Source organism: Kryptolebias marmoratus, linkage group LG24, assembly GCF_001649575.2.
Source record: "Kryptolebias marmoratus isolate JLee-2015 linkage group LG24, ASM164957v2, whole genome shotgun sequence".
Lineage (NCBI taxonomy): Eukaryota > Metazoa > Chordata > Actinopteri > Cyprinodontiformes > Rivulidae > Kryptolebias > Kryptolebias marmoratus.
The window spans coordinates 7,420,183-7,443,753 of NC_051453.1; the positions used below are offsets into that span (position 1 = coordinate 7,420,183).

Below are 23,571 nucleotides of genomic sequence, written 5' to 3' on the forward strand. Positions count from 1 at the left end.
AGAATTGGTCAAGTTAAACTAGACTTAAGAATATGCAAAAAACAAAAACAGAAAATAAGATATCGTGTAATAGAATTGTACAATAACACTTCCATTAGTTTTATTTTCCTGTTTGTTTAAAGGATGGAAACTGTCATCACCTATCAAAAGGTCTCTTTCACCTGATATTAAGTCTTGACATATTGATAATTGTCTTTTGGCTCTCTAATCTTGTTTCAGTTATATTTAGACATATTACCATAATTATGGAAGTTAATTTTTACATATTTTGTTGTCAGCAAGAAAAAAAAAAAGCTAAACTTTGTGGAAAATTATTTTCCCCTCAAGTTCAAGTTAAAGACAAAAATTGTCTTTTTTTTAATTACTATTTTGTTTGACTTTAGTTTTTTCTTGAAGTTCAAGTCTCATTGGGAATTTTAGAGGTCCTTAGAAAAAAAAGGGATTACAAAGAAAATACGGAGCTTGGTTCCAAAAAGTAAAAGACAGTGTAAAAGAGCAAAATTGAAGACATAAACGAAGATATATGAAGTCTTCATGACAATGAACTACCATTCATTTTCACTTTGAAGTCCTTTGAACCGTAGTGAAGTGTGATTGCAAGTGACAGTCACCGAGTCTGCCGGCTTATCATGATGGATACACCTCGCCGTTATGGTGCCGCTGCAGCACCCTCGTACGCACTTGCACACACAGACAAATACATGAATACAGAGACACCCAGAGATTGGACTGCGCAGGTCCGCAGACATACAACCACTTATGAGATCCATTTATTCTGCTCATTCAAACGCGCACAAAGACACAAGGTTACTTCAGAATCTCTTTCAAACTGTTCAATTTTCCAAAATGTTGGATGGAGTTTTTCTGCCACTTAAGTTATCTTAGCAGCTAATAACTTTAGTCTAATGTTTTTGTTATTTATTCAAACAAATATTGCATTATACTGATTATTGAAGAAAACTAATATCAGCTTTTTTTCTCTCCTAGAAGTTTTTTATTTGCAAGAATAGTAGAAGTTTGATAAGTACACGTATTGATGAAACATGAAAAATATTATTAAAAGTGGTATAAAATAATTTGTTTACAGCTTATTGCTCCCTAATATACAAATGATTTATTTGTATTCACTCACAAATGCAAGGTTACATATAAAATGCAGTGATTTATCAAGACTCTAATTGATAATCCACACACCTTTAATAAATGAGACATTTTCTTTTTCATTATTAGTTATTTTCTGTCCCAACTTATTCAACAACATATCAACTACTTGCACTTCTCAACTCTAATGAGTTTTTTTAATCTCCGCTCATCTTATAGCAGTTGAGAAACAGGAGAACAACCAATCGTTCTCCTGGTTTTTTACCTAAATGTACATTTTACAACCATTTATCTGTAATAACCACTTGTCAGAGGTGCAGTTTTGGTTGTTACACATGGTATAAGTGAGGACATTTCTTGGTTTCGGAGTATGATGTTCCATTTTAACTCTAAGTTTGCAAAATTGTGAATGTCACATCTTTTGTCCTTCATTATTTGGAAAAAATGATAAGCGGGTGTCCTTTTGCCAGATGTTTTTTTTTCTTCTAACTTAATAGAGAGATTGATAAAATTCTTAAAAACTAAATCTTAAAGTGGGTTTGCAGTTAAAATTTGTAGAGAATCCAGGACTTAATGCCAGATGAAAAACCTAATTGGCAACCCCATTTGTACAGTTTGTATAAGCTTTCTATTAACATGTTCCATACATGTACTGATACCTTCCTTAGACCTTGTCTTTTATACAGTTTTGATGCTGTATTTCTGTTACTTCAGGATGTTTGTTGGTAAATTGTGCAGAGATTTATCATTGTGGACATTCTGTTTAAATCTGTTGGTACTGTAAGGGCATTACCGTGTAGTGGCCACTAAAAATAAACTGTCTGAAGCAGTTTTAAAGTGCAATGTTTTGAAAATTCTGAATTTCACTCAGTATCTTGTGTGGGTGCCCTGTCTTTTATATGACCAGGAGAATTTATGTTTTTATGGTGATCCATGAATGTCAAACTAATGTTATTTGAAGTTTAAAGTGTGGGCATAATTCAGACTAAAAGTTGCATTTAAATTCCAGTTTGTGTTCAGATTCAGATGTTTCAGCAGGTATTATAGTGAGCGTCAGACTGAATGTCAGTCAGATAGTGCCCACATGCGACTCCATTATGTACAGTTTTTTTCAAACTATCCTCGTACCAGCTGCTGTTTTTCAGGACTTGTTCTTTGTTCTCTCTGTCAGAGGAAAGCTATGCAATTAGAAAACGCCTAGGAAGATTGACAACAGGATCACATTGTATTTGACAAGAGGGTACCCCAGATAAGCCAGCCGAAAACCTAAGTATTTTTTAATTAAACAGCTCGCAGCACTAGCTGCGTGCTTTTCCTCCACAGTTCAAAGACTGCTGCTTTGACCCATGTGTTAAAAGTTTGTATCACTTTTCCATGGCTGTGTTTTTCTTGGCGCCTAAGGCACGCAACCCTAAATTGTCTTGTTTAAAAGCTAGTTTGTTTACAGTTCAATCTTTTTCTCTTGTGTTTTTTTTACCATTCCTCCAAATAATGAAACGTGTGCAGCACGATGAGGTTCTGGGTGTAGCTACCGGCTTATTTTTATCTTGAAATAGGCAGAATTTATGTAAATGCCTCAAAATGAAGTGAATTTTTAGATCTTCAGCACATCTCCTCCCTTCTTTGTCACTCTGGTTTATTTAAACATTAAAACAAGTAAAATAGAGTGCTCATCTGTTTCTTGGGCACTTCGTCAATAACGTTTGTCCCTCTGATGTAAAATCGATAAGACACACACTGACACAATGCCAGAGCAATGGTAAATGTGTTGTCATTTGTCAATGACTGGTAATAAAGATATGTCACAATTGATTTTAACCCCCCCAACCCCCTCTCTCTTCTCTTTCTACGTCTCTCTGTCTCTCTTCCATGTCTCATCCTTGCTCTGTTGCTACAGTGCTAATAAAAAAATGAATAAACAAATGAGTGCTAGTATGACTATGGTAACGTTGTCCTTTCCAAAATCAGTTACTATTGGATCAAAAAGCTGTGATGATTTGACCATCTGCGTGTTGTTTTCTTTAAGATGCTGTTTCAGCTATGTTGAAAAATGAGAACAATTTATGGCTGCGTTGTTGGGTGATCTTTTCTCTGGGGAAGATGGCTTTGGGGTCCATGCTCCAACAGGCATTTTTTTAACAAGCTTACAAACAGTTTTCTTTACCTTCTTTTTCTTTTTCTATGTCATCCTCTTGAAAGAAATATCTTGTATAACATTGTATTAATTAGAAAATAATCAGTAAAAAAGTGTTTATGCAAATAATATTACACAACCCTAAGTTAAACTCACATAATAATATGGATAAAACAGAAACAGCTTAACAGTGTTTTTTTAAAATTATTATACTTTTTTTTTCTTGTGTGCAAGGAGTCCAACAGGAGTCAACAACAAAACTGTTTTCATGGCCAAGGGGTAGTGCTGGGGACAGTCTTTGATTAGCCATGTACAAGAGAGGATTATAAAACAAAAAAACTTTGAGTTTTACAGCATTTATGCATCAAGATTAGCAGTATAAGCCATGTATTCATAAAAGATTTTGTTTTACTTTTTCTTGAGTGTAGCTGCAGGCACACATGGATGAACATTTCTACTGTACACATTTCACATGTTTAGTGTACTTCTGCTGCATTTGCAAAACAACTACAGAAATCTAACACAACAATAGTGACAGGTACCTTTTTTTTGCTTCAAGACTACCTATTTGATCTTATTAACCCATCGTAGCACTCACTGTTACACTATTTCAAATTTTCTTGCATTGCCTCACCAAGTGAGTAGTTTTACTTCTACTGAACATGGTTGAGGATGTAGGGACGCTCACTCAGTATCTGCCCTCAGTAGGTCTTTCTAAACCTGGTTACACTTGACTCCTGCATTAGACTGTGCTTAACTGATTAATAATCTGATCTTTTGTGGGTGGTATGAGATCCTTGGGAGGATAGATATGGCCTACAGGGTGCCAGGTAATTATCAGTGACAACATGTGCATATTAGATGGTTTTTTGTTTTGCTTTTGCTCTTGTGGCTTTTTTATCACTCACTGCTGAAAGGCGAAAGAGGATAATTATGTTTTTGCTTGTGTCTGGGTGTGTGTTTGTATTTCTTTGCCTGTTAGCCAAATATCTCATGAAGCACTGGAAGGATTTTATTGAAACTTTCAGTATTTCAGAAAGTAATCCTTGGATATACTCTCTATCTACAGCTTGATTAACTTTTGGAGTCAACCCAATTCAAGATGGCTGCCACAGCTAGCTTAACTGAGACAAAAAAAATGTTTTAACCTAGTCAGATTTACAGATATTGAACTAAATATTGCTGTGGTGTTAGCTGAGAGCCATTCACAGCACATACTCTGAATGCTAACTGCTAATATCACAGAATTTTATTTTTAAGATTTGACCAAAACAGTTATAACTTTATTTCTCAACATTGGATGATCTTAGTTTAAACCTCTGACATGAAAGGCAGCGGGTAATGTGCACTCCTTTCAGGTCTTTAATTAGTATTATTGGATTTTGGCACCCTCTGTGATCACTGTGTGTAGGTTTCTGTGTCAGCCATGCCATCGTGGTTTGTTACCGCTGGGTTATGTGTACCCAAGTCGCACTGGTGGTAGCAAGCAACATCTGTTTCGAGCTTGTTGTTCCTCTTGGCTGCTTTTCAATTGGATTTCCTCAAGCAGGGCCAAAAGCTGTCACCTCTGCCAGGCTCTGTTAGCGATCACCGCCTGCCCCTATATTAAGTAGGTGGTTCAGGGCTAAGCTAATAACTCTCCCTCCTCTCCTGAGCCATCACACACCAGTACTGGTGTTACTCCTGGCCTCAGTGTCTGCCTGTGTATGTGTGTGCTCTCTCAGTTTTCCTCTTTAGCGATATACCCCGCTGAGGCAGGCTGGCTTGGGAGGTCCATTTCTCTGTTTGACAACCCAACTGACTGGACACGGGTAGGGAGACCAGGAATCCTAAAAGCTTCTTTCAAAAAATAACTTCCCCACTTTACTTAATTATGAACAATAGAATGGAAACAGAAAACAAATTCAGCCTCAATCCCATTCTTACAGAAAGTTTTTTTTAAGAGTGTTTTATAATTGAGAGCGGAACTAAATAGTTTAACACTACTGGGTGACCCTGAAATATCGACTTAGATGTCAAAACATATTAAAGTAAACTATCAATCTGGATTCTGCCTGTTGCAAAATCTGCATATACTTTAAAGCAAAAATATGGAAACTCAAACTAGGTACTACCTCATGGTATTTGAATTTCTCCTTCAGGATTTGTAATACTTTTAGTTGGTTTAGTTTGTAGTTGACTTCAGTGGGTAAAATGTACTCGTACAGTCTATCAGTGACTGGTGTGTTATGTATAAACATGCATTAATAATGATAGAACTGTAATTTACTTGATTGTTTTTTATGTTTATGTCAGACATATATTTTAAACCTGTTGAAATGCACCAGAGTGTTCAATACTAACCTCTTACCATCTGACCTAAGGCAGTTCTGGGCGTTGCTGCGTTTTTATTGCAAGATGTTTACCTTTTCAAACCGTCTGAGTGGCAGGTTGCCCATATACCTGCATTTTTCTCTGTCTTCACATCTTCTTGCCAGCTTTTTCTGGCCAGCTGGAGCAGTTACACCGAGTTGGATTTGAACCGAGGGCCTGCAAAGTATCAACTCGCTATTTTACAGCTTTGACAGACACTTTGATTTGACATGCCACGAGCAGTTAAAGTGAGAGTTATGTATACATGTTAATTAAACTGTTTATGCATGGAGGGGTCAGAGACATTAGCAAGTCCCAGCGAAGAAGTGTGAATTTCTTTTCTTTTCCCCCCAATCACAGCATTTTAACCTCTTCTGTCTCTCATTTCCATAATGGTTACCAGGTGTTAGGGCAGGGTTTTTCCACACCGTTTTCGCCAAGTGGAGATGCAGATAGCTCTATTTGTGAAAAGTGTGTCTGTGTGTTTGAATTTAGGCTGGTATATTTGACGGCACGTCTAAGTTGCTCAAATAGCACACATTTTTGGCACTGGGTGACACCAAAGCCTTCAGTTCTTTAAAGAAAGATGTTGAGGTTTTTGTCCTGAATTGCTTAAAATTAAGCTGTTAGTATGAATAAAATATGACATTTACAAAATGTATATTTTTTATTGTAGACTTACCTTTATTTTACCTTTTCCCTTTTTCTACTGTAGAGCTATTTTAAAGTATAAAGTATTAAAAAGCTCTATTTTGTATTGCTAAATAAAAACCTGAGGATGATCAGATGGTAATCCTATTTTTAAACTGTTTGTTAAATAATTCTTTGTATTTTTTTAAAAGAAAACAGAGTTAATAAAAAATAGTAGCTCTACCTCTTGTCATTCTACTTCGTTTTAGCGTTTTACCCGTTCCTCTTATAAAAGGGAACACTTGGTTGACAGAAGCAATATATTCCAGCAGAAAAGAAAAAGCTGCCCCGTCAGTCCCTATCTTCTTGCCAAGACACTGCCCTTCCCCCTTAATCATAGTTTTCATATCTGTACATTGAAAATTTGTTTCCCAAGGACAATGTCATAAACTTGCTGTTTCCTGAGATTTTTACCTGCCAGCGCTCTGCTCCCTAACTTTACACAATTGGGGAGGTTGATGGAGACTGGAAAGAAGGGTGCTGGAAGGTAAAAGAGTTTGTGTGTGTGTGTGTGTGTGTGTGTGTTGTGGGAGCGTATAAAGGTATTGTTCGCTCAGAAATTGTAATAATTTAAAACACAGAAGATGTTTGGTTTAATACTCTGTTGTAGGGTTTTAGGAGTTGTACAAAAAGAGAAAAACAGTTTTTTTTTTTCTCTTACATTTTTAAAATCACTTTAACCACAACAAATACAACAGATTTTATCTCTTTCAGCCAAAAATGGCACAAAGTAAATGGTTTCTATTTTTTTTACTCTTTCTTTTATAGAAGACTTAAACAATGATCACCAGCTGGAGCATCCCGTAGATAATCGATCATAATCACAGCCAATATTTGGGCAACATTTCTGAATCTTTTAATGTTTTTTATTATTATTTTGACCAAACATCTATAACCTAATCGAACAAATGGTTTGTTATATGCAACCATTTGCAAACTTGTTGTTCAAGTTTTCAGAAAAGTTGTTCTTTTTACAATAAAGAATTGATTTCCAAGTCTGATGTTAAAAAAAGCCAACACTATTGACTCATTGAACTCATTTTACTCATTAAATTTTCTTACTGTTTAACTTTTTGATTGATTTGGCATTTTTGCCTAGGCCAAAGACACGCAAAGGGCCTGGCAAGTTAGATTCCATCCTGACTTTTATCTCTTGAATCTTTTGACCATCTAGCTACTTTGTAAGGTAATGCTTGCAATGCTTCAACTAAATCATGTAGTTGCAGTTAAACCAATTATTGGTACTCGGTGTGTGAATCAGCCTACATCAATCACATTTAATATACACACACATATATATATATATATATATATATATATATATATTAGAATAAAAACACATTTTGTGTTTTAAAGATTTTATGAAAAGCATTTTGCATTGTGGTGTTCATAAACCCACTGAGCACTGAACCTAATGACACACAGCCCAGAACATCTATGAACCACTTTTAGTCTCGTCAGAACTCCTTATTTCATCAACTGTCTACATTGTTGTCTTCTTGCTCCTATTCAGATGTGTTTATGTTGAAGTCACCTCAAGAGTTGCTTTGAAAATGTTACAATTTAAAACCAAATTTGTTTGACATTAGCTTGGTCAGCTATGCACCATCTTGACATGTTTTGTACATACAACTTTAACTTTACCTAAAAGTAAATTGGTGTTTGAAATAGATGTAAAATTGTACATACTTGCTATTATATTACCTGGCTTTACTTATGGGAAGAAGTTGTGATACATGTAATATTGGAAGTAGCATAGTTATTCATCAATAGAGATAATTATGCATCTTAATAATAAAAACTTGCTTTATTTTCTCTTAAAATGAAATGACAAGCACACCTGATTCAGTTAACAAACAATTTAATGTACAGTTACTCTAAAATTGAAGTTAGCCAGAACTCTCCTGAGACTTTTAAATATCAATACTTATGTAATGATTAAAACATGTTGATAGCTTATGAAAGAGCTGTGTCCTTTTCATTTACACTGTATTGGATTAAATGGTATAATAAAGCTTTGAATACTGAAGTAATCATTGCTTAATGGCCCATCTTAAACATTTAATGCATTCAAATGATGATGCTTTTACGCAGAGTGAGTTGCAAGGACACAATCGGAAAGTTTCCAAAAGAAGGTTGTCAACATCACAGACAACAGCAAACAGCAGCAGGCTTTAGAACCACTGCATCCATTACTTTATTAATTTGTCTTAGCATTTTAAAAGTAAATCAGTCTCTTACTTTGATTTGTTCTTTCTGCTTTTCCAGCTCATATTCTCAGTATCTGAAAAAGAAGGCCTGTGTTTGCTCATTTAAAAAGTCTGACTTTCTGTCTTGTTGCAACCTGTTATATTTCTCTGGTGTAATGAGGTTTTTTTAGTAAAACAGAGGGTTTGTTAGCTTCAACTTTTAAACATACAATTGTTCATTAATTAAAAGAAAGCAAATTAATATATTCACCCCGTTTGATGTACAGAGTAGTAATACTTTGATAAGAACTGTGTTCATTCTTTGCATAAATTGGTAACATCTACTGAGTTCAAAAGAAACAGGACTGAAAAGCACACTTAAATTTAAATAACGTGCCCTATTTTCTAGTGTTTTTTGTTATTTTAGTGATAACATTAATAAATTAACATTTTAAACAATCCATCTTTATTGTGCTGCCACCACTTATTTTTAACTCAATTAGATTTTAATAGATCATTTTTCTTAATACACACAGTTCTCCTCACTTTGTTCATCACACAACAAAAGATTAATTACAAATATGAGCAATGATCAAAAACATGATAATTAAATTGCTACAATGAGCTAAAAATGCAGTTCTCATGCAATAGAATACGCATGTTGCAAATCAACCTCTCAAAGTCTGTTTGTATGTCTTATGTGATTACAGTATACTTCCAAATATGACAAATAATTTGTTTTGGCATTTGATGTTTCAGTTGAAGGCATTGTAGACTGTAGGAAACCATTTTTTAGGCTGGAGGATCGAACAATCAAGCTGAATCTACAGCAGAATAATGACATATTTTAAATAGTTTCACACAGTAGACACACTACAATAAATCAATAACTTCAGCCTGTAGATACAAAGCACTTATATTCAGGATCCAGCAAGGTTTTCTGTGTCCACTGCAGTTAGGATTTCTTAGCATTGTTAATCTTTTATATACATTCTTCTACTTGACATTTTGTATTGATTTTAAACTGTTAACAAATACATTTATGCAAATGGATTTGCAGATAAAGATGGTATCTAATTAGTTATTGAATTAAGTGTATCCATCCATCCATTTTCTTTAACCGCTTCTCCATTCCGGGTCGCAGGTAGCTGGTGCCTAACCCCAGCAGTCACTGTGCGAGAGGCGGGGGACACCCTGGACAGGTAGCAAGTCCATCGCAGGGCCACATATAGACGAACGAGACAAACAACCATTCACACTCTCACTCACACCTCACAATTTTAGAGTCATCAATTAACCTAACATGCATGTTTTTTGGTCTGTGGGAGGAAACCGGAGTACCCGGAGTAAACCCATGTGTGCACAGGGAGAACATGCAAACTCCACCCAGAAAGACCTCAAGCCGGGAAGCGAACCTGCAACCTTCTTGCTGGGAGGCAACAGCTCTAACCACTATGGCACTGTGCCACCATTGAATTAAGTGTATTTTCAGTGTTTTTCTTTCAGTGCAAACTGCATTAGCTGGAGTTGTTAATCATTTGAAATAACATTACTTTTCGATGAAAGTACTGGGGCAGTTTTTTTTAACTTTACAGCTCACATTGGCTTTGAGATTCAATGACTTGTAACTTTTCCAGCTGTTGATAAAAGAGGAATTAGCCAACATTTGATATTTGGAGCAAATATGTGTATTAAAATAATATGACACTTTCCAGATAAAGCCATAAGTTTTAGTGAGAAAACAGTTTATAACATGGTAACTTTTTGTAGTAATTCTTTTTTTGGACAACATTTGGAAATGTGATCTTGCAGTGTTTTAATTAAAATCTTCAGCAAATTTCCTCACTACTGTCTCTTTGATAATACCTTGCTCTGTAATTTTTTTTTCAGTTCTGTATAAAACTTTACTTGCCTTTGAAAATAAGAAATCAAACTTCGGGTTCCAGTGATCTCAAATCCCTTGTTATTCCTGTTGTCTTTAGCATGTCTGAGACAAGTGGAATTGTCAGTTTTAAAAGGATGGATGCTCTGAGTTGCCAGATGACAGCACGACAGAAAGGGCAATTCAATTCCTGAGGGACAGCAGCAGCCAGCAGGAGGTGAATGGGCAGTAGCTTGGGCTAGAGGTCATCGCCAGCCATTGTCGCCCGGTCACTCAGGATAGGCTCCCAAATCATGTTGTCAATGTTGATGCATCGAGATCTCCCTCTGGCAAAAATTGGATGCTCCAAACTCAACTTGATTGATGCATTGAGCACGTTGTGCCTGCTTGTATTCAGCTTGTGTCCTTACCCTCTGTTAACGGTATAGCAACACAAACACTTGGCAGTGAAAAGGGTGAGATGTACTTTTCAAAGTTTTCTTTTCCCCTTTCTGCGTATGTGGTAGATAAATGTACACTGGCATGCAGTTTTTTTTTTAGTTTTGTTTTTTTAATCAAAACATCCACTGTGTCTGCCATCCTTGAAATTTATAAGATTTTAACTGCCTTTTCATTTTTTCTCACCACATCTTTAATGATATGGTTCAATCAGTGCTCGAAGATTGTTGTTCTCTCTGTTTTCATTGAGGCTAGAGGACTACATTATGGCCCGAAGGTGAATGCACAGCTTGTACATTCAGTGAATGCCACAATGGATTTGAATGAAAAATATCTTTTTTTTTTTCTGTGACCAAAAGTGCAGGCTTTTTTGTCTCCAAGGGCATGGCATTCTTGGTTCGTGGGTACTAGCCGTGAGTTTTGTGAACATGAAATATCTTCTTTTATCTGTCATTTTTTTCATTATGTTCCCTCTGTCTCTCTCTTTCTCTGCTTTCCTCCAATGGTTTTCTTGATAGTTTTGTCTGGCCTGGATTGCTCTCTTTGTGTGTGTGGGTGTATGTGTGTCGATGTTGGTGTGTGGCTGTGTGCGTGTGGTTTAGTATATATTGTTTGTTTTGTGATTTAATTATATGTAGTTGTTTCTGTTGACTTAAAATGTGATACATATGTGTACAGTGTGTCATCCAGACATATAAACATACAAATAAATGGTATGTATATATTATGTAGTGAACATAAAATGAACACTTGAGATTTTTTTACTTTGATAAAACCTTGCAGATGGTTTGATTCAAACGTTGATTCCAGCCTGGATTAAGTATTGTTTATATAAATTCAAGCTGAACTTTAAAGAGGTGGAAAATCTTGGAAAAGTCCTGCTTTCCTAATTTTGTCTCAGTTTTTAACATTACCTGTCCAATTTAATCCACTTAATTCTTTTCTTTAATTTAGTTTACAAAAACATAAGAGAGAAAACAACTGTAACAACTTTGTCCTCCTCTTCTTCTTGTCCCTCTCTTTCTTTCTTTGTCTGTGCTTGCAGGGCCTGTTCATCTTTCTGATATATGGGGTGTACAACACAGAGGTAAGTCTGCATTGTGTCTCAAGGCTGTCGGAGTGAATGAGAGAAATGACAAGTTTCTGATGGGCTTCTTGCTTAAAAGCTGTGTGGGTGGGGTGTGACAGAGTGTGTGTGTGTGCGCGTGTGAACGTGTTTCTGTGGGTGAGTCGAGGGTGGGGAGGGGACATCGTTTCTACGCGAGCGTCCCACTGCCCTTCATGCTTGGACTAACTTATATGCATCCGAGTCCGACCATTTAACACTGACACGCTGCGGTTCTCAGCCACTCATTTCTCACCCACATTGGCTAATATTTCACTGCCTCTTTAAGTTTTTAAACTCACGGCCCTCCATTTAGCATCCTGACAAAGCTGCTGGCCAGGGCTTTGCAGGGCCCCAAGCAGTAACTACAGCAGGACAAAAAAAAACCAACATGCAACAAACAGTATGCTATGACGAAGTGCGAAAATATCATATTGAGATGGTATTACCATTTAAATGGGCCATAGATTTGTGGGGGTTCAGAGTGGGTGAGTGGTGAGACAGAGGGATGTGATTTAATGGATGGGATTCAAGCCTTAGAAATCACTCCTGGTCAAATGTGTCTCTAAGTCCGTGTGAGTAACATTAACTTTAGATAAGCGTAGATGAAACTCCATTTAAGGGACCTTCCTAAATTGCAATTTTTCTGAATTTTTTACTTTTCTCATTGATAGATGCTGTCAGTCCCAAATGTTAAATAGAAATGCATCACAAACACATTATCTTGCTTAGATCAAATCAGAAAGTCAAACCACAGTCTGAAGTATAATTTCCACTTAGTATCAAATTAATCAAAGAATCAGAGTAAATTTGAGTGATTTACTTGATTTACCTTTGGTTTGTTCTGCTGAATATTGATCATTAGGCATCATTACTTGACAGCCATCTTTCATTTTCTTATGTAATGTCATCATTGCCTTCGTCCATCTGACCATCCAAAATTATATCTCATTTGTACAACATTTTCATTTTCTTTCCTTTATAATTCTCCATATTCTCTTTCTTTTCTATGTTCAACTCTTTAGAGCATGAATAGCTGTCCCTGAGATATAGGAAATGTACTGACTATACAGACCCAAAGAAGGCTGGCCTTTTACATTGTCAAAAAATTCAACATACATTCTTGCCTAAGTGGCTTTTTTAGTGCTTAGGAATGATTTTTCTAGCACAAAAGTTGTCTTTGACCCTGAGGTCTTCATAGTTTTTGAAGACCTCAGGTCTGTTCATGTTTCAACTTTTAAAAGAGCCATCTTTTTTGTGTTAAGACTAGTTGAAAAAAATGACCTATTGTGTTGCCATTATTCATCTCCTCCTTGTTCTGAACCTTTGTCACCTTTGAGAGAGGTTCCTTTTGTTTTGTATCACCCTGCTTTGTCTGTTTGGAATTTTGACCTAATCTCAAAAGTGAGGCACAGAAAATTGTTGGCATCTAGATTCCTTCTCTATGAAAAATAAATCATAATTAAAAAAGGAAAAACAAAGGATTTTGAAAATGTCTATACTTGTTTTAGTCTGTAAGAATTTGCAATTAAAGTTAGATAGTAAAGTCTTCAGCCTGGATTTATTTAAGACTAATGGCTGGACTTAATCACCTCCCCTTCAACATTTATGCCCACATTAGTTCACCACATTGTTGTCAATTATTGAGGATGAACTGTTACTTAATTGATCGATGGTCACTCTAATGAAAAATGCTATTAATTGCAGAAAAAACTCCAGTGGACAAAATATGCTGTGCTGTGTTATTCTGTTTTTGTGTCTCAAGCTTTCCTCCAGCCATTTATGTTTAAACAAACTTTGACTGACAGCTGATAGAGTAGATAAAAAGTATGCAAAAAAGAAAGAGACTCCTTTGTTTCAGACCTTTACTGTTAATTGTTACACTGTTGGAGCAAAAGAGTAAAGGAAATTACTTTGATATGCAAAAGTGGTGAATAAACTAATGCCTGAAAGTTAGAACATGCTCATTGTTTGGGCTGGTTTCTGGATGGAATAATTGCAAAATGTGGCATGGAGCATAGACTGCATCTCTTGCTATTACACTCAAAATACAGTGCTCTAATTGCTAATTACCTGATGGTAGTTTCCTATTATTTATTGCAATTAGCTTTTCCTTGGTGGTCACCTTGTAATTCTGTGCTTTGATGACCTTTTATTTCTATCAACTTCAAGGATGTTGGCAGGTGTTGTCAAGTGTACTGCTTTTATATGGAAATCGCTTTGCGCCCATTTACATGGGGAACTATGTTTTGCATCATTTTAAAACCTTGAGTGAGCGCTAAACCCCTTAAACACATAACAATCATCTAAAACAATGCCCTTCCCCTCATTGTCAAATGATTAATTAAGTTGTGTCATGTAATTGCCTCAGCATGCTGGCTGTTTTGGATATTTTTTCCCATTTAAATATTGTTATTCCATGTTGGCTCACTATAATCTGCACTGCATTGAAGGGCTTTTTGAGATGTTGTCAGAAATAATGACTGGCTCTGGAAACATGATGCTGGCACTGTTGATTCTGGACTCTCTTTTAATATGTAGGCCTTGAACAGTAGTATGTATACAAACAATCTACTGTATATGCATGCCATCACTGACACATGGTGTGTGTGTGTGTGTGTGTTTGCTGTGGTGTCATAATTTATAACGCAGAGTGACTTAATGAAGCCATAAGCATTAATGCATATTCACTAATGTTGTGGGCCGGGCAGGGACAGACTGTAGTCGTGAGTGCCCAGCCGCTACAAATTTACAGTTAGTGGTGATGATGTGTTTAAACAAATGCGCGCACACACACACACACACACACACACACACACACACACACACACACAGAACTAATGAGTCCCAAATGCTTTCCATAAGACTCCAGTCCACCTACAGTAATTGTACCTTGGCACAGGGACTAATTCTCTGTTCATAAAGAAATCTTTGTCTTTTTTTAAGTACTAAAGATAATGTAAATCTATTTTAAAATGTAATATTTAAAAATATAATTGCAATATATTACCTGATATTTTATCACATTTGAACTGTTATTGAAGTATTTATTATGAGTAACAACCAACAAACAAACAAAAAAAAACCCAGGTCTTAGTAATCAATATTTAATGAAAATCATCTGAACCTTTTAAGGACTTAAAATTAGGTAAATATAATATATATTTAGTAACACATAATATGATCTAAATCATTAACAAAACTTATGAAGCAGTGTAAACAACCCAGTACTGTGTAGAAATATATTTACCAGCAAAACCTTAAGTTTCTAATCCACAAGATCTCTTTTTAATACTTTGCCATTAACTATTAGAATAAACTTTGTCTATATCTCATGAACCACTGAAAAGATTTTAATGAAACTTTCAGGTAATATGCGTTTCTTAATAAATGCTGGGCCTTTACCTTTATGTGTTGAGGCCTGGAATCTGACTTCGCAACGCCTTGGTTCTTTTCTCTCTTGATGCACTCCGCTGTGGATTTCTTGGTGTCTGTGGGATCTTTGTCCTGTTTCATGTCTCAGTTTAGACAGCTTTAGCTGTTAGACAGACGGCCTGATATCTGACTTCAGAGTACTTTGGTGTATAACAAGTTCATGATCAACTCAGTGACTTCAAGGCCTTATAACTGCAAAAAAGATCAAATTAAATTTAACACAGCTATCTCCACCCTCCTTTTGACGTTAAGTTTAAAGTCCTGCCATTCGCCCTTCCATTGTCTTCCTTCATTCTTTCTTCCTTGTCTGTAATATGTTGTATAATTCTTACAAGAGTGAGACTCTGGTCTGGTGTTGTATGCACTAAATAAAAGTGTGCACGTACACTGTTTCATCTCGAGTGTAAAAATGTAATCTGTTCTGCTAGGGCGGTCCCTTCTCCTCCAATAGCTCCATTTGTTGGTCTCGGCTCTCTATGTTGACAGATGATAGCTTGAAGTCGTCTCCTTAGTTTGCCAGCTCTATGTGTCACTTTCAAGTCCCATTAGCCACTGGGACATACTGTAACATCCTCACACCCACATTTAAGCTGTGCCTGCTCCTGCATGTGAAGGCCTAAAGTGTAACCCTAAAAATATGTGATTTCCCTTTATTATTCAGCTATCAAATTTCCATTATGAACTTGTAGGTATTTGCAGTGAAATAGGCTTTTTCCTTATAAGAATATTTGATTAAGTGTTGTTAAACATATTCCTTTTTTTTTCTCTTTCTTCCAGGTTCGAAGCACTGTTAACAGGATCAAGGAGAGGAGAAAAGCACTCAATTTTTCTGTAGGTAATTCTTATTTTCTTATAGATGTGTGTATTTTTGCAGGTCCATCGCTTTCTCTTTCTGTCTCTCTCTCTCACACACACATACACACACTCTGTTTGTGTGTCTGTGTGTCTGTTTTGAAAACACAAGTGTGACCAACCCAATTTTCCTCACAGATTTGGCTTCTCATGGGAGGAAAAAAATGCTACTCTACCAGTTTCAATGAAAGCTGGCCTCAGAGCAGCATCTGATAGCCTCTTACTAGTTGACAGTCTATGTTAGATGCCCTTATAGATCAAACATAGACCCTCCATAATAGCCCCCACACCACACACCACCCCTTTCTCACTCTCCCAGCACCTTCATCCCAGCAATGTCAAGCTCTGCAGCAGGTTACAAGTTTCTAATCCAGGACAAGCCGTCCCTTGACATTAAAGTGTCAGGCCAGTATTTATATCTCGTCGGACGTTGCTGTTTAGCTGAAACTGTGAAATGCAGCAAGTGTGTGTTTGTGTGCAAGTGTTTGTGTGTGTACAGGAAGATAACTGCTTACACAATGCTTTATATAAATACTTAAAGGTCTAGCTCATGCAAACATGCAGCTACCATATACAAACATCCAATTATTATTCTTAGCACCTTGACAAACACCCACTCATCACTCTGCTCAAGTCACGTGCATAGGCTCAAAATGCACCTCGTTATGTAGTTGTGTCACACCTAATGGCCAGAAATACTTTGTCCCCTCTCTCTGCCCTTTGACTTCCACATATGTATTCTAACTTACCCCTCAGAGCCATTTATACCTCCGGATGCATTATTAAAATAAGTGTCCTTACAACTTCCCTTTGGACCATTATGAGATGGACAATGGTGAGAGTGAGAAGAAATTAAGTAAAAAAATGTTGTAAGCCATTGTGTTCATGGGTATGTGTCCATGTGGGTTAGGAGGAGGGTGGGTGGGTGTGGGGGCCTGCCACCAGGTGCTCTCTGATATATTGGCTTCTCATGTTATCAGTGAGGGACCCCATCTAGCGTCATTTTTACTGCTTCTTCTCCCCTCCTGTGGTGGCAATTTTCCAATCTTGCCAGGTTCCGCTGCCAGAATACGTTTTTTTAGCCATCACTGGTGCCTGATGGTTTTTAGCTAATGCTATTTTGTGCCATAAATCCTGCTTGAAATACTGTATCTACCTGTCCTTTGGTTAGATAGGAGACATTTGGCTCTAGATGACCGCACATGCCCCTATATATCCTCTTGTTGTAAAACATCAGATTGGGTATTGTGCAATTCCCAGTGAGTGGGTAAAGAGGCTTTGACGGTGATACTACATATGGGATCATTTAAAGATGAATTGCACTTGTTGGAGATAAAGGAGTTTATGTGTTGTAATATGTGCCAAAGATTTAATTCATATAAATCACTGAAACTTTGATTTAAAGTAGTTTTTCAAATGAACAGACTGTTTGAAACCAGATTTTCTCCTTCTTGTTCCCTTATCAGCATTAGTAGTCAATACTAAACCTTATATATCAGATATTTTAATGTTTCTAAGACTATAATACTGTAAGTATTTTTCAGCATAAGAATAAAATAATTTAAAACTAAAGCCAATAGTGTAACCTACATATTGGTCTTTTTTACAGTGACATGACACTAGTAACCTTGACAGTATCTTATATAAATTCCATCAAACCTAATCGCAAACTGTCCCGTCTTTAATTCCACACCACCGCTGACCTCTTTAGACCTCTTCCTTATTGTAGCTCTCTATACCAGCGTGGATTTCACACACAATTTATTATTTTTTTTAACCCCCCTGGTGCATGGTTATATATGTACTCACATTTACACACTTTTAGCAGTGCTGTCGGCCTGTTTGATACTACATACCTTCTGACCTACCCTGACCTGCCTCTCATTCACACACAGCCAGATTGCTTTGTGAAATAAAGCTGTCAGTTGCAGAGTCCAAATAAAAAACACCCCTCCAACCTCCTCCTACCTCTTTCTCAGTACTTCATGCCTCTGACATCACTGAAATATTGATATAAATGAGAGGTGGATTAGATTTTTTTTTTTTTAAGTTTTAACAAGATGTAGAAAAAAAAATACACAAGAGGTGTTTGGAATTATCAGCTAGAATAAAGTATACATTTATGATTAAAAAACTAATAAGGCTGGCATTTCAATTTTTCCAAATGCACAGTGAAGTTTTTTATTTTTCATTTTTGTTTATTTCTAAAATTCCTACATTGCCACAACTGCCAGCTGGAAGGATTTACCTTAACATGTAGCTGTCCATGAACTGAGTTTGTATTTCTGCAGTTGTGTTTGTGTCAAATGCACTGAAGCTGGAGATATCAACAATTCACAAAGGATGACTATCAGGCCCTGCTTGCCTGTTTGCCATATGAAATATTCCTGCCTGTGGAAGTGAATATAAAAGGCCGTGGAGCCTGTTAACGTCCCCCAATCTGTCTGGGAATCGTGCAAACAAATGGTTTTTGTGTGATTGACATTTGTTTGGGGCTTACACATCAGCTGCTCATTCTTCATGTTGAAAAGGCTTACTGCAGTCAACAACATTTTTAATTATTTATTGTTAATTAGAAATTGGAATTAGAGAAAAAATATAAATAACAAAAAAAAACCAAGTTTAAATTCCACATTTGCTTTCTGAATTTGGAACTTTGGTTTAAAAAACATAGTATGGTTTTATTCACATTTTAAAATGATATGGGAAACATAATGTAAATGAAACACTCCTTTAGAGCCTAAGTTACCTTTTTTACAGCAACTGACAGTGTCCTTTTTTTTTTTTTTAGAACTGTGCCAGCTCCCGACCGTCCAGCTCCCTTACCAGTTCCCGTCCTGCCAGTTTGCCACTTGGAACAACTCCGAGTCAGGAGGAGGAGGAAACCTACCAAAGCAGCAGCACATCATGCCTTGGAAGAGAGGAGGAGAAGAACAGAGGTGAGCAGTCACATCAATACCTAACAACTGTTAGACAAGTCAGGCTTTTGTCTGCAGCATACAAACAGTGTGGGGGCAATATTGTTTGGTCTTATTTGACAAATAAACCCTGCATCCCAAAAAGCTGGAGTCGTCTTGGTCAAAATTTCAGTTCATTAAAAATAAAAAAAAATTTAGAACTGCATCAAAAATCTTTATATTTTAGAAAGGTATTTGGATTATTTTGCTTAGATTAAGATGTCCAATCTCTGCCAGATGTTCAAATAACAGTTCTTCATAAAATATTGTGTATTGAAGGAAAAAGAGTTACATCAAATCTCTGCTAAAGTGTGTCAAGACAATTAAAAGGCAAAACTAAATCACTGCTTTAAATAAAAACGGTGTTGCTGACTCAAAACAAACTACATATTTTTTAAAACCCTGTGCAGTTTAGACCTTTGTTAATATACAAAATATTGTAGAACATGAAAAAAAGTTGAGTTACATGAAAAAGCAATTATTTGATGCGTTATGGGTGGTTTGTTAGCTTTTTATTCTTGCAGACTTGTCAGATTTCCTATTTAAATCACCTGCAGTGTGAGGCATGAAGGTGTGTGACCCCTCTGTAAAGGGTTTTGTATTTGTGTAAATGTGTCAAAATGTCACCAGATTTTTACAGAAGTAGGAAGGGAAAAAACAGCAGAATGAAATAAAACAAAGACATCATAATTTTGTTCTGTAATTTTTTCTTTTTTCTGTTTTGTGAGACACATTTTTGTCCTCTGACATGACAGCAAATCGCAGTATTGTTTGCTAATTTGATTACTATACTAACCTTGCATCTTAAATTGCACAGCTAGCAAAAACAAACCAGGATGTTGCAAATTTCAAGGGGTTGAAAATTTTGATTGTTTCTGAATAAAATTATCCTAACCATCTGTTTCCCCACTGGCATTTCAAAAAGACATTGCTGCAAGATATTCCAAAATACAGAGTAGTGACTGGCCTGTGGAGTGAAATCAGACATGAGAAGTCCGCTCTTAAACTTTAACACTAACCAGACTCCCTGGCTTTGGTACAGATACCTGACCCACGCTGTGCTCTGCAGAGTTGAACATCATTTCACTGTGGTAAAAACCAGTGGTACTAGTTTCAAAGAAGGGCAAGAGAGAGGGAGAGGTGCATTCCTGCTTTCATTTTGTAATTTAAAACTGAGTTGGTGGTGCATTCGCAGTGCTACTTGATTTTTATTTTTTTCTTATTTCACTGCTTGGCAATAACTGAGAAAACAAAGAAACAAATTAGTATTTTCTTAAAGAAAGTTTTACTGAAAAATTACTCTATCAGAGTCTAGAATCAGTGTTTAGATATAACATTACTTTTTGGAAACCCAGATGCATATTGTACATCCTTAACTGATTAGAGCTGTTTTGGCAGCAAAAGTATGAACCTACTCAGTGGTACACGTGTGGCCATAGAGTCATGGCTACTTGGTGTTTGTTCTAAAAGTAATTACATTATTATAAATTATAATATCAGCTCAACAACTGGACACAAAGGTCAAATAGCCAAAAGAAATATGAATTTTCTTTATCTTAGCATTTTTGCCCAATTTTCTTAAGGATTTAACTTTTACGGTTTCTTGAAAGTATTTTAAAGTGCCCTAGAAGTTATAGTAAGAAAAAAAGATAAGGAAACCTGTTTTGACGTTGTCATTTTTTTTGCTAACACTTTGTTCTAAATAATTTACAATGAAAACAATCAACTAAATATGACTTAACAGAATGTGTCTGCAGTCAGTAAATGTGATGAAAGTAATGGTTTATGACTTGTATAATGATATTCACATTTGTAAAGTACATGTGCTGCTGTGTGTTATTGCCTCTTATTGCCGCTCTGAGCACCTCTCAGGCTGATTTACAACATTTCCTTTTGCAAGTGATTTGCATGATCCTCAGCGTTATTACTGTCTCTTCCACTCAATCTGTGCACAGTTGTTAAATCAGTCCCTATGGCGCATTTACATGCTGAGCCGTCAGTGCAACCACGCACATTCAGCGGAGCAGCAAAAATAATGTTTCTGATAGAACACAAATGCAGAAGTAATCACTCGTCAGATGATATTATTTTGCCCATTTGCTGCTCCTCTGGTTGGCTTCTGCCTCAGTGCTGCATCATGCAAATGCATCCGGCTTTATTATTAGGTGCTGAGACTGAGGATGGTGGCTCCCACTAACACATTCATACTGCTGTTCTACTGTTACATGCAGCAGGTAAATATGCACTGTGCACTGCAACAAGTCTAAGCCTATCACAGCACCATGTTGTTATCATAAAAAAAGTTTTTTTGACAATTTTTGTTTCAAAATAATATTTTTTTTTGCAGAATCTGACTCTCTGATAAATTGTTTTTTTTTTTTTTTTTACAAAATTAAGTTGTGATTATAGACTCCACATAGAGCCAACGATGTCTGTAGCTCTGTGGATGGAAAAAAGTATTTTTTTTTCCATTTTTCTGTTTGTTCAACTTGGTTGGCACAATCATTCACTGTAGGCACTGGGCTATGTTCAGGATACATGGGGGAAAATTTGAACAAAGTGAAGCACATATTTGCTGTGAGCTAAAGAGAAGGACAAGTGCATAAAGAGGAGTAGGAGGTGAAGTGTAGGGGGAGTCGAATTGAAAGGGTTGTGTGGGTGTTTATCTACGTGAATGAGTGTTGCGTTTCTGATGAGAAGGACCCCAAACAATGACTGAGTTGAAGGTTGCAAGCCCTTTTAAACAGTAATAATATACTAGGTCACCAGTGTTACCTCATGTCATTTCTTGCTTTGTTAAATCCTCTCTCTCCAAAACCAAAGACAGCCAATCAGTTATCTTTCTTGTATATTTCAATTAGTTTGCCAGAGGTCACTGAGTTTACCTTTCGTCTCTTGTGCTATGAAGAGTGTTTTAATGGACTTTACATACATTTTGTTTTGTTCCTTTTAAAATGATGTTTCACACCCAATTTCTGTCATAAATGAATACCACTTAACTATGAGTCCCACACATTTTCTTGACTTTAAAAGGTTAGTGTGGTTTTAGTTCAGATTTTGAGCATCTATGGGATCTGTAGAAGATATCGATTTTTTTGGTCATTTGGTTTTGTATATATTTATTTTTATTTCTAATACCATTCGTCTTTAATTAAAAAAATGTACATTTCAGTCCAGGCTTGCAGTGTCATTCCCAGTTGAAGAAATCCATGTCTTATGAACCATATGCCTGCACATTGCTGACATCTGATACCATTTCCTTTCTTTACATACTCACATGTGTTCCTCAGCATCTCTGGCAATCTGGGGCCTTGAAGATAGAAAAAAGTTTAGTGGTTTATTGCATGCATCTTTCACAGATTACACACAGGTCTTTTCTGACACTACTATGGGTTTATCTTTCATTTACTTTCCTAAACACTATCTGCTGCCATGCATATTTAGCCCAATTCATTAAAATGGAACAGGATTGATTACTTACACTTTTGTGCCGTTTTTGTTTGTTTTGTTTTTATCCTCACAAAACTGTTTGCATGTTTTGTTCCTTAGGTTGAAACAGTAACTGTGTTTTCTATTAGTTAAAACTTTATGCAACAGGCCACCAATTTTTCAGGACATACTTAAGCAAGTGAGTAGGAAAATTGATTCATCTGGGAACTGACATCACCTTGATAATTACTGTAGCAGAATCATAGACACCAGAGGTGAGGTGTGCATATGGTTTTGTCTGTGTGACACAGAGGAGTTTGGCATCTGAGAAGCAGCTTGTGTTCAGTGTCGAACTGATGCAAAGTGATGTGTACTAATTCTACATCTGCTCTAACCAAACAGGGCTTGAGAGTTCAGCCAAGTCCCAAGAAAAATTACTTCCTTACAACTTATCTCCCTCTGCCCTCACTGTGCATGAATTAAACTGTATTTTCTATGCATCCTTTTTGCATTTTGATGTGATGGACAGCTAACTGGATCGGATTTGGTGTGTATGTGTATGTCGACCGATATTCGGCTCAGCTGTTTAGATGATGTGTGGCCCCGAAATAGGCTCTTGTCATGTGGGCTGAAGCTTTGAAGAGCTGATTGTAGCCTCACAGTGTAAATACCCAAACAAACAGGCAGTGGTTAAAATGTGCTATCATTTCGCCATGTATTTACATTCCTTTTTCTCTTTCAAGTTTGTTTCTGTCAATCTCAGCCTTGCATCTGATTTGTTAAATTTTTATTTACTCCCTAGCTTTTCTGTCTGCATTCTTCAGCTCACCTTTTCAGTTTTTTCCCACCCTGCTCTCATTCCTTGTATTCTTTCTGTTGGTGAATGATTTATGTAACATCTGTTGTTTTATTTCTTAGTTTGATGAAGGACATTCTTGTGGCAAGAATTAAGATTTTGAATCACTTGTTTATTGCATCATCATTCACTGTAAAATACCTCAAAACAC

The 23,571-nt window shown here is 36.4% G+C and overlaps 1 protein-coding gene across 5 annotated transcripts in view; it reads left to right on the forward strand.

Moving 5' to 3' along the window:
* Window positions 1-23,571, forward strand: part of LOC108234274 (adhesion G-protein coupled receptor D2) — a 68,394-nt gene that overhangs the window by 22,892 nt on the left and 21,931 nt on the right. For 3 of the 5 annotated variants that reach the window (XM_037974223.1, XM_037974222.1, XM_017413332.3), the window contains 3 exons: window positions 11,832-11,873; window positions 16,104-16,157; window positions 18,970-19,117. In XM_037974223.1, the coding sequence (XP_037830151.1) occupies window positions 11,832-11,873; window positions 16,104-16,157; window positions 18,970-19,117 (244 nt within the window). Of the gene's footprint in view, window positions 1-9,610; window positions 9,641-11,831; window positions 11,874-16,103; window positions 16,162-18,969; window positions 19,118-23,571 lie in introns of those variants that run through there. The other 2 variants (XR_005232817.1, XM_037974225.1) reach the window with 2 other exon arrangements.